The following is a 14348-nucleotide window of genomic DNA, read 5'->3' on the forward strand; positions in this document are numbered from 1 at the left end:
GCTCATTCCATGGAGGCCGGCCACTGTACAGTAGTTGTGCACGGATACTGGGGGCAAAGGGGGCAATAACAAATGTCACCTGGGGCAAAGACTTGTGCTAGCCGGTTAGGTGAGACTAATGGGGCACGTACACACCGAGACAGGAGCAGAAATAGTCAGCGGCCGCGTGTCACGTGTCGCCATATTTGTGGTCAATACCAGGGTGCCAATAAGGCAGGGGCAGTAATCTGGGGTAAAATGACCCCCATAACAATGAGCTCCAGCACCCCCATAACAATAAGAGCTCCAGCACCCCCATAACACAGCACCGGACCCCCATAACAATAAGAGCTCCAGCACCCCCATAACAATGAGCTCCAGCACCCCCATAACAATGAGCTCCAGCACCCCCATAACAATAAGAGCTCCAGCACCCCCATAACACAGCACCGGACCCCATAACAATAAGAGCTCCAGCACCCCCATAACACAGCACCGGACCCCCATAACAATGACAGTCACAGGACCCTGTAACACTGGGGGGGGGGGTGTTTGGCACTATTAGGGTTACTATAACAGTAAACAACAACCCCCCCCCCCCCCCCCCCCCCCCGTCACAGGTAATGTTACTAATAGGGGGGAGGGAGGGCACTATTACAATAATACCGCCCCCAGTTAATAACATTACCAGTGTGAGAGGGGGGGGGGGGGTGTGCATTAAATGTAATAGTGCCCCCCACAGGTAATATTACTTGTTTCTGTTTGTTTGTTTTTCTTGGGTGGGGGCAGTACTAGGCCACCATTATAGCTATAGTGCCCCCTAGCTCATAACATTACCTGGGGGGGGGCTGTTATTAGCTCTTGGGGGGATGGGGGTGCATTAACCGTAATAGTGCCCCCCCAGGTGATATTACTTGTGTTTTGTTTTTTTTAGGGGGGGGGGATTACTAGGTCACTATTATAGCCATAGTGCCCCCTAGTTCATAACATTACCTGTGTGTGTGAGGGGGGGCTGTTATTAGCTCTTGGGGGGGGGGGGGGTGCATTAACTGTAATAGTGCCCCCCCCCCCAGGTGATATTACTTGGTTTTTTTGGAGGGGCAGTATTAGGCCACTATTATAGCTATAGTGCCCCCCACAGTTGATAACACTACCCGCGTGTGTGTATGTGGGGGGAAGGGGGGCTGTTATTAGCTCTTGGGGGTGCATTAACTGTAATAGTGCCCCCCCCCCAGGTGATATTACTTGTGTTTTGGGGGGATGGTACTAGGCCACTATTATAGTTATAGTGCCCCCTAGTTCATAACATTACCTGTGTTTGGGGGGGGCTGTTATTAGCTCTTGGGGGTGCATTAACTATAATAGTGCCCCCCACAGGTGATATTACTTGTGTTTTTGTTTTTTTTTTTTGGGGGGGGCAGTACTAGGCCATTATTATAGCTATAGTGCCCCCTAGTTCATAACATTACCTGTGTTTGGGGGGGGGCTGTTATTAGTTCTTGGGGGTGCATTAACTGTAATAGTGCCCCCCCCCCAGGTGATATTACTTGTGTTTTGGGGGGATGGTACTAGGCCACTATTATAGTTATAGTGCCCCCTAGTACATAACATTACCTGTGTTGGGGGGGGGGGGGGGGTTATTAGCTCTTGGGGGGTGCATTAACTATAATAGTGCCCCCCACAGGTGATATTACTTGTGTTTTGGGGGGATGGTACTAGGCCACTATTATAGTTATAGTGCCCCCTAGTTCATAACATTACCTGTGTTTGGGGGGGGCTGTTATTAGCTCTTGGGGGTGCATTAACTATAATAGTGCCCCCCACAGGTGATATTACTTGTGTTTTTTTTTTTGGGGGGGGGGGGGGCAGTACTAGGCCATTATTATAGCTATAGTACCCCCTAGTTCATAACATTACCTGTGTGTGTGGGGGGGCTGTTATTATCTGGGGGTGTCCCCTTATCTGTAATAGGGGGGTGTCATTAGCTGTGTCTGGGGGGGGGCGCACACTATGCTCCCCCTCCCCCATACACCACCCCTCTGCCTTGCACTCACCTGCTCCCTTCTGCTGCTCTGGTTCCCGGGGTGTGCGCACCTTTTATTCTGTTCCCCGGCCCCCGCAGCACCAATCAGAAGGTTCCGGCAGTGACGTCAGACACATGGAGAGACCCCCCCCCCACTCTCTGAGACAGGGGCCTGCCAATACTCCTATACCATGTATGACACACAGACCCCCTAATAACCATAACAACAGGCCCCCCATACACATCAGGCCACAAGACCCCACCTGGAGACATTCAGGAGCCGGGGGAGGGGCGGCAGACATAAGGGGGTCACATTTGGCAGGAAATGGTGGGGCAGCCACTTCAGGCAGGGCGGGGTTGGGGCGGGGGGTTTGGGTTCACCTTATGGAGAGCGCCTTCTTCCTACAAGACCCTGCTGCGCAGGAAAAAGAGGCGGAGTTGTGACTACAGTGGGAGGGGCCTGTCTTCAGGGGACGGACTGACCACACAGAGCAGACTGAACACGAAGCGTCGCCCATCTGACAGGTGGATAATCCCTTTAATGTGGGCAATGACCGATTCTTTGATCTTAAAGGGATTTATGAGAGTGTAATATTTTTGGCGATCCCCGCAGGGCAGTTGCTTCAGCGCCTCTTCCGCTTCAGAAGCCGGTGACGTCACATTCATCTGTCGTACGGCACATGTACAGCTCAGCCCTGCACAAAGCTGATCTGTGGGGGTTCCCAGAGAATGACCCAGGCTAAGGATAGGTCATCAGAAAACACTTGTAAGGGTTCGTTCACACTCGCCCCCCATGTCCAGTTTGTGCCGGGTGTCCGTCTTGTTATTAACCCATCCCAGCCCAGTCCTCCGTGGGGGCCAGTATTGTTTGGGGGCCCTTACTGTATGGGTGCCGATAACAGGGACTGTCTACTATATGGGGACCAATAATGGGGCAATACACCCGGGGGGGGGGGGGGGGGGGGACAGTGAAAGGGAAGTTGTGTCGTGTGAAGGAGTCTGTTTGGGGGGGAGGGGGCACTCATATGCATGGTAGGGGACCCCATCTTTCCTAGTCACGCCCCTGACTGAAGGCATTTGGGCAGCTTCCCTTTACCCACCATCATTAGTCGGCCATGACAGTATTGTGTAAGTGATCAGCACAACCGGGACTCCATTACTGTGGGGGGATTATCTACACGGTGACATTTTGGGACATTGGGACAGCCTGGCACACGGAGGGCGCAGCACAGCGGCTCTGCTATGTCTGTAGGTCTCATTGCTGTCTCATCACAATCATAGCAGTCAAAGTCTGAACACCTCCTTATCACGCTGCCCTTTGTATCAAGCCCAGAGACTTGTTTGTTGGTGATAGGGTGTGGGGTCTGGAAAGGGTTAAAGTCATAAATTCCCAGGACACTGTACACACAGGACAATAGCTGCTTATCTGTGCGCTCCTATGTGTAGCATTTAATGGGCACGTGCTGAGCCCATGGCTCTCGGTTCTTAGCCTGTGGTCCATATACTCCTGTGTGCACATGCGCTGTCTCAAGGCCTGGGTTGCTTCTTCACTGAACCGTGATGTAATACCAAACACAACCCATGGACATGGACCCATTGTCTCAGGACCCCCACCACGGTCTGCAGGTGACGAGAGAGGGAGGGGCTTATGCACCAAGAAATAAATCACCGCATTGCTGGTTAAAAATAAAAACTTTGATTTATTTCATTACAAATTAGGATGCGACATAATAATAATCCGCAACGTTTTCCCGCTCCCACAATCACCAGATTTTTTTTTTCCATTTTTTTCCTAATATTTTTGCAAAAAAATAAATTCCTTGTCCTCAGGCGAGAGCGTCCATGACGGGCAAAGGGTGGGATTAGCTCACTAGACCACCAGGAGTAAGAAGGTCTCACTATGTAGACCAGCAGGGACGCCATCATTGATCCCGAGCAAGACCACCTGGGATGTGGACACTGGCTGCCATTACCTGCCCTAGCCCACCAAGGATGCCATTATTAACCCCTTCACCGAGCTAGACCACCTGGGATGTGGACACAGCTGCCATAACCTGCCCTAGCCCACCAAGGATGCCATTACTAACCCCTTCACCAAGCTAGACCACCTAGGATGTGGACACTAGTTGCCATTACCTGCCCTAGCCCACCAAGGATGCCATTATTAACCCCTTCACCGAGCTAGACCACCTGGGATGTGGACACAGCTGCCATAACCTGCCCTAGCCCACCAAGGATGCCATTATAAACCCCTTCACCAAGCTAGACCACCTGGGATGTTGACACTGGCTGCCATTACCTGCCCTAGTCCACCAAGGATGCCATTATTAACCCCTTCACCGAGCTAGACCACCTGGGATGTGGACACTGGCTGCCATTACCTGCCCTAGTCCACCAAGGATGCCATTATTAACCCCTTCACCAAGCTAGACCACCTGGGATGTGGACACTGGCTGCCATTACCTGCCCTAGTCCACCAAGGATGCCATTATTAACCCCTTCACCAAGCTAGACCACCTGGGATGTGGACACTGGCTGCCATTACCTGCCCTAGTCCACCAAGGATGCCATTATTAACCCCTTCACCGAGCTAGACCACCTGGGATGTGGACACTGGCTGCCATTACCTGCCCTAGTCCACCAAGGATGCCATTATTAACCCCTTCACCAAGCTAGACCACCTGGGATGTGGACACTGGCTGCCATTACCTGCCCTAGTCCACCAAGGATGCCATTATTAACCCCTTCACCGAGCTAGACCACCTGGGATGTGGACACTGGCTGCCATTACCTGCCCTAGCCCACCAAGGATGCCATTATTAACCCCTTCACCGAACTAGACCACCTGGGGTGTAAACACTGTACACTATAGACTGCCAAAGACGTCGGTATGTGCCCTTTACTGCCGTAGACCACCTAGGATGCCGTCACTAACCTGAGCCTTCTCCAAGCTAGACCACCAGGGATGTCACCATTGACTTCACTAGCCTGCCAAGGACATGTGTCCTTAAAGGAGTTGTCTTGTTACGGACACTTATTTCCTATCCACAGGACATGTGTCCAGTTTCTGGGGTCTGGGTCCCCCCAATGATCAGGAGACCGGAAGTCCCTCTAAAGCCTCCTTGTGAATGGAGGGGCAGTGTGCTCGATTTAAAGGGGATGTTTTATCCCCTCCACCTCTTTATATCCTTTCGTAGGTGGCGCTCCACTGATTCTGGTACAGTTGGAATTTTTTTTCTAGTCCTTATCGTTTCCAAGTAACGAGTGATGTTAGTTTCCGCTCACTTCTGTCAGGTGGGCGGTCTGTGACTACCTACTCCAGCCAGGACCGCCCACCTACAGAACCTAAATAGCAATTGCTAAACTAACAGCACTGATTTCTCAGGAACAGTAGGGCCTAGAGAAGAAATTCCAAGTGTGCCAGAATCAGTGGAGCGCCACCTACTGAAGGACGCAAAGAGCTGGAGGTGGTGAAAGGTTCTTTTAATAGCGACACTGGGATGCATGCAACATGAACCCCTAAAATCAATGGAGGCACAGAGTGGAACATGTCAGATTTCGATACGTTTCTCCAGATCGGACAAGAACATTAAAGGTGCTTGGCTTCTCGGCCCCACCTCAGTCCTTATTTTTCTTCCATGGCTCCTGAAGGACCATTGTCTAGTAGAGAATAAGGCACCTGGCTTCATACACAACGGTCACGCCATGTTTGATATAGAAAGTACCCGTGCAAAAAGCACATAAGGGAGGTCAGTGACTGACGACAAAACCATAGAGGAGAATCCCCCAACTATGGAGACAGTACAATAGGGCACAGACAGGAATGGTCTTCATCATAAGACAACTCTCTTAAAGGGAGTGTCACCAGGACCCAATCCCTGCAGGGTCATCTTGTGAATCAGTGCCTCCATTGCCATTTTTGAGAGTGTTGCCACTTACCTCTTCGGAGCAATAGCGACTCCCTTGTTGCTCCAAAGATGGCGATATCTCAGCAACAGCGATTCACAAATGGCAATCGCCGTATCATTTAAGGTAACCTATCTATCTGCACTGCTGGAATCGGGTGACACTAACCTATCTATCTGCAGGGCTGGGATCCGGTGACACTAACCTATCTATCTGCAGGGCTGGGATCCGGTGACACTAACCTATCTATCTGCAGGGCTGGGATCCGGTGACACTAACCTATCTATCTGCAGGGCTGGGATCCGGTGACACTAACCTATCTATCTGCAGGGCTGGGATCCGGTGACAGTAACCTATCTATCTGCAGGGCTGGGATCCGGTGACAGTAACCTATCTATCTGCAGAGTTGGGATCCGGTGACAGTAACCTATCTATCTGCAGAGCTGGGATCCGGTGACAGTAACCTATCTGCAGGGCTGGGATCGGGTGACACTAACCTATCTATCTGCAGGGCTGGAATCGGGTGACAGTAACCTATCTATCTGCAGAGCTGGGATCCGGTGACAGTAACCTATCTATCTGCAGGGCTGGGATCCGGTGACAGTAACCTATCTATCTGCAGAGCTGGGATCCGGTGACAGTAACCTATCTATCTGCAGGGCTGGGATCCGGTGACACTAACCTATCTATCTGCACTGCTGGAATCGGGTGACACTAACCTATCTATCTGCAGGGCTGGGATCGGGAGACACTAACCTATCTATCTGCAGGGCTGGGATCCGGTGACACTAACCTATCTATCTGCACTGCTGGAATCGGGTGACACTAACTTATCTATCTGCAGGGCTGGGATCCGGTGACAGTAACCTATCTATCTGCAGGGCTGGGATCCGGTGACACTAACCTATCTATCTGCAGGGCTGGGATCGGGTGACACTAACCTATCTATCTGCAGGGCTGGGATCGGGTGACACTAACCTATCTATCTGCACTGCCGGAATCGGGTGACAGTAACCTATCTATCTGCAGGGCTGGGATCGGGTGACACTAACCTATCTATCTGCAGGGCTGGGATCCGGTGACACTAACCTATCTATCTGCACTGCTGGAATCGGGTGACCCTAACCTATCTATCTGCAGGGCTGGGATCCGGTGACACTAACCTATCTATCTGCAGGGCTGGAATCGGGTGACACTAACCTATCTATCTGCAGGGCTGGAATCGGGTGAGACTAACCTATCTATCTGCAGGGCTGGAATCGGGTGACACTAACCTATCTATCTGCACTGCTGGAATCGGGTGAGACTAACCTATCTATCTGCAGGGCTGGGATCCGGAGACACTCCCTTTAAGAAGTACAGTACAGAGAGAAAAGGTATAAAAAAGTGGTCATATTCTTTCATATAGTGTTCAGTTTGTCTGGCTGTGTACAATAAAGCTTTTACTATCCTAAAAGAATCGGCAAGCCGCCTGCTGTTGACTGATCTTGGTGTAGTAAAGTGCTGACCCATGGATATCGGGGGGGGGGGGGGGGATTCAGAAAAGTGCAGCTACAATGGACTGTACATGGACGCCAGCAGCATCTGTAGGCCTCGCCGTGCTCCAGGTATTTGTCAGACTGGGACGTGTTCCACTACATCGCCCCCTGCAGGTGCAGTTTGCTGCGGGCCCAATTTTGCAACGGAACGTCCTAATCCACTCACCTCTATGAGGGCTTCTGATCTGCTCTGGTGCAATGACGTGGAGTAGAATAGGACCAGCTCTGCACCACAACAGACCAGACGCGCGGACATGTGCGGGAAGACCTAAGGGTCGTGCGGGATCACAACAAGTTTCAGGTGACACGGCCATACTGAAGTTCAGGCTCGGCTATAGCACCGTCATGTGACCAATGGACATGAAGACGTATAAAGCAGCCATGTTTTCTATATCCTATCTGATGGGTCTGACACCCGACAACCCACTGATGAAGCTGCTAGCAGCGACACGGTGTAGCGGCCATGCTAAACCATTGCAGATCAGCGCCCATTTTCTCCAGGACTTGGCTTGGGACAGGTTATCGATTGAAGAACACCGGCCGTGTGACATCACATACACCGGACACACGGCCTGATAGCAGCTCAGTCCCATTCGAGTGAGTGGGCTGAGCTGTGACACCAAGCATGTAATGTATGGCAGTGGGCTTGGTAAGAACACTGCAGCCCCTACACACAGCTGATCGGCTGGGGGCCAAACCATCTTTAATGGATGACCTAAATCACAGAACACCCCTTTGAGGGTCGGAGTGACAAGTGGGCGGTCCATACGGGGCGTAGAAAGTCAGAGGCACCACCTAGTAAGTGGCAGCTCTGACCCGTATACACACAGGAGTCTAAACTGAGAGCTGATCCGCGATGGTGCAGAGCGGCCACTACACAGTATACAGAGCCATTTGCTTCCCGTCTGGTATTTAATAGTAGCCACTACACCATGTAAAGGAGCGCTCCGACTCCATACACTGATCCTCATCGCTCTGATATTGACCCAGCCTAAGGATAAGCCATCAATGTCACATCAATTGTTTCAGGGGATGGTAGCCATTGGGGCAAGTAGAGTTCCTGGAGCCAAAACATGGGAGCACGGTGCAGCTTTGGCCGCTAAATCCTCACCCTGACCAGGATACTGAACTCGCCCCAATGCTACTTACCAGATTATACGGTGGGCTCCTGCCACCGCTTTACACTGAGGAGGGCGGGCATGGGGCTTTCTAGAATGTGCAACCCTTAAATGGGGTCTGCGGTGCCCCTAAAGTGTTCGTATGCACACTACCGTGTTTTGGACACCGTGTCATATTCGGACTACACTCCGCACCTTGTATGTGCCCATGCCAACAATGGGCATAGGAGCACAGGCTTTGGTGGCCACTGATCTGATTGGTCAGAAGTGCGCCTCCTAGGGGACAGCAGGGGATAGACATGGAGCAATCATAAGAGTTTGGGTTCTTCTCCTTCATACGACCCTCTGAGGGTAGAAAACATTCCCACGTGTCGGACCAGGTTGGGCTCCAGGGCCCACGCCCTCTCCTTCCTTCTCCAAAGCTCATTGTACAGGGCGATGTCCTTGGCATAACCCGGCGCACACTCCAGTTCCTCCAGATACTGCACGGTCCTGCGGGCAGAGGCTTCAGAGAACAGCATGGCAGGGGTGCAGCACTCTGTGGCGGGCACCACGTTGTAAAGAGCAGGAGACGCCCTGCGCAGTTCTAACAGATAATGCCTACCCGCCAGCTCTGCCAGCAGCATGGCATAGACGGTCAAGGCCACGCAGACGCCCCAGCTAAACCGCGGCCGGTGAAACACAACCGTGTACAGCCAAGTGAGAACTAAGCCCCATATTCCTCCCAGGCCAATCCATTCCAAAATCCGCATGGGCTCCGGGTTCACGTAGCCTTGCAATCTTTCTGGATGGTAAAGCTTTGCATACAGGGCTCCCCCTAGAGGTTCCTTGGGGAAACGCACTTGCACCAAGTGGAAGAAGGCACTAAAGATATCCTTGAGCGGGACAGCGTCGTCCTCGACCAGAAGGACGTACTCCGGCGAGTACAGCTCCAGGGAGCGGGACAGGCAGTAGGTATAGTCCTGCTTCTCCTGCTCAAAGCGGTTGGGGGCCTCGGCTACGCGGTCAGTCAGATAGCGTGCCACCGACGGCAGGAGCTGGGAGAGGAGGCAGGCATCGGCGTGCGTGTCAGGGACAGGGTCCACGTTACATACTAAAAGCTTAAAGTCAGAACAGTCCGGGCCGCAGTCACTCAGTCGGTGCAGAAATCCAAGGGCGACCTGCAGGAGGTAATGATACTCAGGCCGGCGCCTTGTCGTGATGATGGTGACGACCAGGGGGATGCCGGTACCTGCGGGCGATGCCACAGACCTGTGGTTGCACAGGACAGACCCGTTATTGGGCCCCAAGGACACAAGCTGCTGAAAATGGCTGAAGGCGTCAGCTCCATCCTGCAAGTTCTGCTGCAAGAAATCCCGACTCTGCTGCTGGAGGAAGAGTCTGCGAGAAAACATGGGGGAGTACAAGAGACCGCGGAAACAGAAGGAGGCCAGGAGGAGGGTCAGGAGGAAGAGGGCCGAGAGGTGGCAGCAAGGAGTTCTGACCACCGCAGACCAGCGCATGGCGGCGCCTCTACCTCACTGCACCAGGACACCTCATAGGTCAGAGTTCATCATTCTCCAGATCATTCAGTCGTCCCCTTACAAGTGTCATGTCTGGAGGTGACGCAACATCCTGCAGAAGAAACAAGAACTGGAATCAGGATTAGGGTCACACAAGTAATAACCCATTACACAGACAAGGTAATAATGTGACCGGCTCTTACTCCAACCACTGCTGAGTAAGAACTTGGCACAGCGCCCCCAGAGGTCACTCCTCACACTGCACATATTGACGACATTACAACACCCTGGGCAATACTGCAGAGGTTGTAAAATATGACTTCAATGTGTTGGGAGGAGCCGTGACCTGGATCTGAGCCCACGAGATGCCTATAGAAGGTGTGGGGGTATAGGGGGCCAGCTCGGGACCCCAAGGTAATTAAAAGCAGCCCCGCCTTCCACTTCGCCTATTAGTCACGGCAGCCCCCGCCTTCTACGTCGCCAGTAGTCACGGCTTCTCCCACCTTCCGCTTCCCCAGTAGTCACGGCAGTGACGAGTTTCCTAGACCGGGCCATGACCTTGTATAATGACGAGCAATAGCCTGGAGAATGATCACGTCTACGTCCAGACCCTGCAGTAGGTGAGCACAGCCTGAAGATTTAAAGATCCAGAGGGGTTTTCCCAAATAAGTGCCAAGTACGGCCGTGATGTCTACACCACCAGACAAGGCAGATAACCTCGGAGGCGCCATAATCCGAATCTGTAACACTCCGAAAGCCATAAGAACTAGTATAATCAGTTCTATCTGTGTGCCAGGGCCATAGGGGAGACTCTTACCTATAGATATATACACACCCAGGGCCATAGGGGAGCCTCTTACCTATAGATATATAGTCACCCAGGGCCATAGGGGAGCCTCTTACCTATAGGTATATAGTCACCCAGGGCTATAGGGGAACCTCTTACCTATAGATATATACACACCCAGGGCTATAGGGGAACCTCTTACCTATAGATATATACACACCCAGGGCCATAGGGGAGCCTCTTACCTATAGATATATACTAACCCAGGGCCATAGGGGAGCCTACTGTTATATACACACCCAGGGCCATAGGGGAGCCTCTTACCTATATATAGTCACCCAGGGCCATAGGGGAGACTCTTACCTATAGATATATAGTCACCCGGGGCCATAGGGAAGCCTCTTACCTATAGATATATAGTCACCCGGGGCCATAGGGGAGCCTACTGTTATATACTCACCCAGGGCCTTCCCATCCAGCCGTCACTGGCACTGTTTACACCTACACACCTGACTCCAACCCCGCCGAGTCTCACAGAACTTCCTGCCACCACCAACATGGCCGCCTCCGATCACCAACAAGAAGTTCCGCCCCGACGTGATAGCCATACGACCTCCTTTACCAAGATGGAGGATGAAGGCTTCAATGCTGTTACGTCACCCGCAGCGGATTCCTTTACCAAGATGGCCGCCGCAGTCCCGCCTTCTCGGACGCTCTATGGCTTCTCATCACGTCACTTCCGCTTCCGACGGCTGTCCTGGGCTTTGCTGTGTCTAGAGGTAAATGTATAAAATATGTGATATATAGAGCGGAGGGTGAAACCCGGGGGTGTCAGTGTGCGCCCGGCGAGGGGAGGGGCCACCTGCAGGGTGTGAGTGCAGGGGCGTCCTCAGTCCGGGGAGCTGTCAGCTCTGCTACATCCTGGATGTCTATGGAGGGGGTTATACTCCGGGCTGAGGACTGATAGAGACCCCTCAATGGCATCACCTGCACCCCACAAGTGTCTGTCACTAGTATGGAGTATATGGAGTATAACCCCCTCCATCCACAGCTATAGACACCACATACATGACTGCTGTATACACATACCGGGGCTGTAACTAGTATGGAGTATAACCCCCTCCATCCACAGCTATAGACACCACATACACTGCACATACATGACTGCTGTATACACATACCGGGGCGCCGGGGCTGTAACTAGTATGGAGTATAACCTCCTCCATCCACAGCTATAGACACCACATACATGACTGCTGTATACACATACCAGGGCTGTAACTAGTATGGAGTATAACCCCCTCCATCCACAGCTATAGACACCACATACACTGCACATACATGACTGCTGTATACACATGCCGGGGCTGTAACTAGTATGGAGTATAACCCCCTCCATCCACAGCTATAGACACCACATACACTGCACATACATGACTGCTGTATACACATACCGGGGCGCCGGGGCTGTAACTAGTATGGAGTATAACCCCCTCCATCCACAGCTATAGGACACCACATACACTGCACATACATGACTGCTGTATACACATACCGGGGCGCCGGGGCTGTCACTAGTATGGAGTATAACCCCCTCCATCCACAGCTATAGACACCACATACACTGCACATACATGACTGCTGTATACACATACCGGGGCGCCGGGGCTGTAACTAGTATGGAGTATAACCCCCTCCATCCACAGCTATAGACACCACATACACTGCACATACATGACTGCTGTATACACATACCGGGGCACCGGGGCTGTAACTAGTATGGAGTATAACCCCCTCCATCCACAGCTATAGACACCACATACACTGCACATACATGACTGCTGTATACACATACCGGGGCGCCGGGGCTGTAACTAGTATGGAGTATAACCCCCTCCATCCACAGCTATAGGACACCACATACACTGCACATACATGACTGCTGTATACACATACCGGGGCTGTAACTAGTATGGAGTATAACCCCCTCCATCCACAGCTATAGACACCACATACACTGCACATACATGACTGCTGTATACACATACCGGGGCGCCGGGGCTGTAACTAGTATGGAGTATAACCCCCTCCATCCACAGCTATAGACACCCACATACACTGCACATACATGACTGCTGTATACACATACCGGGGCTGTAACTAGTATGGAGTATAACCCCCTCCATCCACAGCTATAGACACCCACATACACTGCACATACATGACTGCTGTATACACATACCGGGGCGCCGGGGCTGTAACTAGTATGGAGTATAACCTCCTCCATCCACAGCTATAGACACCACATACATGACTGCTGTATACACATACCGGGGCTGTAACTAGTATGGAGTATAACCCCCTCCATCCACAGCTATAGACACCACATACACTGCACATACATGACTGCTGTATACACATACCGGGGCACCGGGGCTGTAACTAGTATGGAGTATAACCCCCTCCATCCACAGCTATAGACACCACATACACTGCACATACATGACTGCTGTATACACATACCGGGGCGCCGGGGCTGTAACTAGTATGGAGTATAACCCCCTCCATCCACAGCTATAGGACACCACATACACTGCACATACATGACTGCTGTATACACATACCGGGGCTGTAACTAGTATGGAGTATAACCCCCTCCATCCACAGCTATAGACACCACATACACTGCACATACATGACTGCTGTATACACATACCGGGGCTGTAACTAGTATGGAGTATAACCCCCTCCATCCACAGCTATAGACACCCACATACACTGCACATACATGACTGCTGTATACACATACCGGGGCGCCGGGGCTGTAACTAGTATGGAGTATAACCTCCTCCATCCACAGCTATAGACACCACATACATGACTGCTGTATACACATACCGGGGCTGTAACTAGTATGGAGTATAACCCCCTCCATCCACAGCTATAGACACCACATACACTGCACATACATGACTGCTGTATACACATACCGGGGCTGTAACTAGTATGGAGTATAACCCCCTCCATCCACAGCTATAGACACCACATACACTGCACATACATGACTGCTGTATACACATACCGGGGCTGTAACTAGTATGGAGTATAACCCCCTCCATCCACAGCTATAGACACCACATACACTGCACATACATGACTGCTGTATACACATACCGGGGCGCCGGGGCTGTAACTAGTATGGAGTATAACCTCCTCCATCCACAGCTATAGACACCACATACACTGCACATACATGACTGCTGTATACACATACCGGGGCTGTAACTAGTATGGAGTATAACCCCCTCCATCCACAACTATAGACACCCACATACACTGCACATACATGACTGCTGTATACACATACCGGGGCGCCGGGGCTGTAACTAGTATGGAGTATAACCCCCTCCATCCACAGCTATAGACACCACATACACTGCACATACATGACTGCTGTATACACATGCCGGGGCTGTAACTAGTATGGAGTATAAC

At 51.8% G+C, this 14348-nt stretch overlaps 2 protein-coding genes and 1 long non-coding RNA gene across 3 annotated transcripts in view; 1 reads left to right on the forward strand and 2 right to left on the reverse strand.

Annotated features, from left to right (window-relative positions):
• Positions 1-3682: 3682 nt before the first annotated feature.
• On the reverse strand, positions 3683-6303 carry LOC142219369 (uncharacterized). The gene is made up of 2 exons (XR_012717551.1): positions 4863-6303; positions 3683-4209 (listed from the first exon to the last, which is right to left on the reverse strand). It is a non-coding gene; the product is annotated as an uncharacterized LOC142219369 (long non-coding RNA).
• Positions 6304-7452: 1149 nt separating this feature from the next.
• PGAP4 (post-GPI attachment to proteins GalNAc transferase 4) lies at positions 7453-11400 on the reverse strand. Its single transcript, XM_075288353.1, has 2 exons — positions 11314-11400; positions 7453-10178 (listed from the first exon to the last, which is right to left on the reverse strand). The coding sequence occupies exon 2, from the start codon at positions 10064-10066 to the stop codon at positions 8873-8875; it is 1194 nt and encodes a 397-aa protein (XP_075144454.1). The 5' UTR covers positions 10067-10178; positions 11314-11400; the 3' UTR covers positions 7453-8872.
• Positions 11401-11588: 188 nt separating this feature from the next.
• Positions 11589-14348, forward strand: part of RNF20 (ring finger protein 20) — a 31295-nt gene continuing 28535 nt past the window's right edge. The window contains 1 exon segment of the mRNA XM_075288307.1: positions 11589-11632. The gene's annotated coding sequence lies outside the window, so the exon portion shown is untranslated.

The sequence above is a fragment of the Leptodactylus fuscus genome, chromosome 10, assembly GCF_031893055.1.
Source record: "Leptodactylus fuscus isolate aLepFus1 chromosome 10, aLepFus1.hap2, whole genome shotgun sequence".
NCBI classification, from domain to species: Eukaryota; Metazoa; Chordata; class Amphibia; order Anura; family Leptodactylidae; genus Leptodactylus; species Leptodactylus fuscus.

What these genes read in the sequence shown, in the direction of transcription:
- PGAP4 (XM_075288353.1), bottom strand. Translation starts at nt 10,066, where the DNA reads ATGCGCTGGTCTGCGGTGGTCAGAACTCCTTGCTGCCACCTCTCGGCC.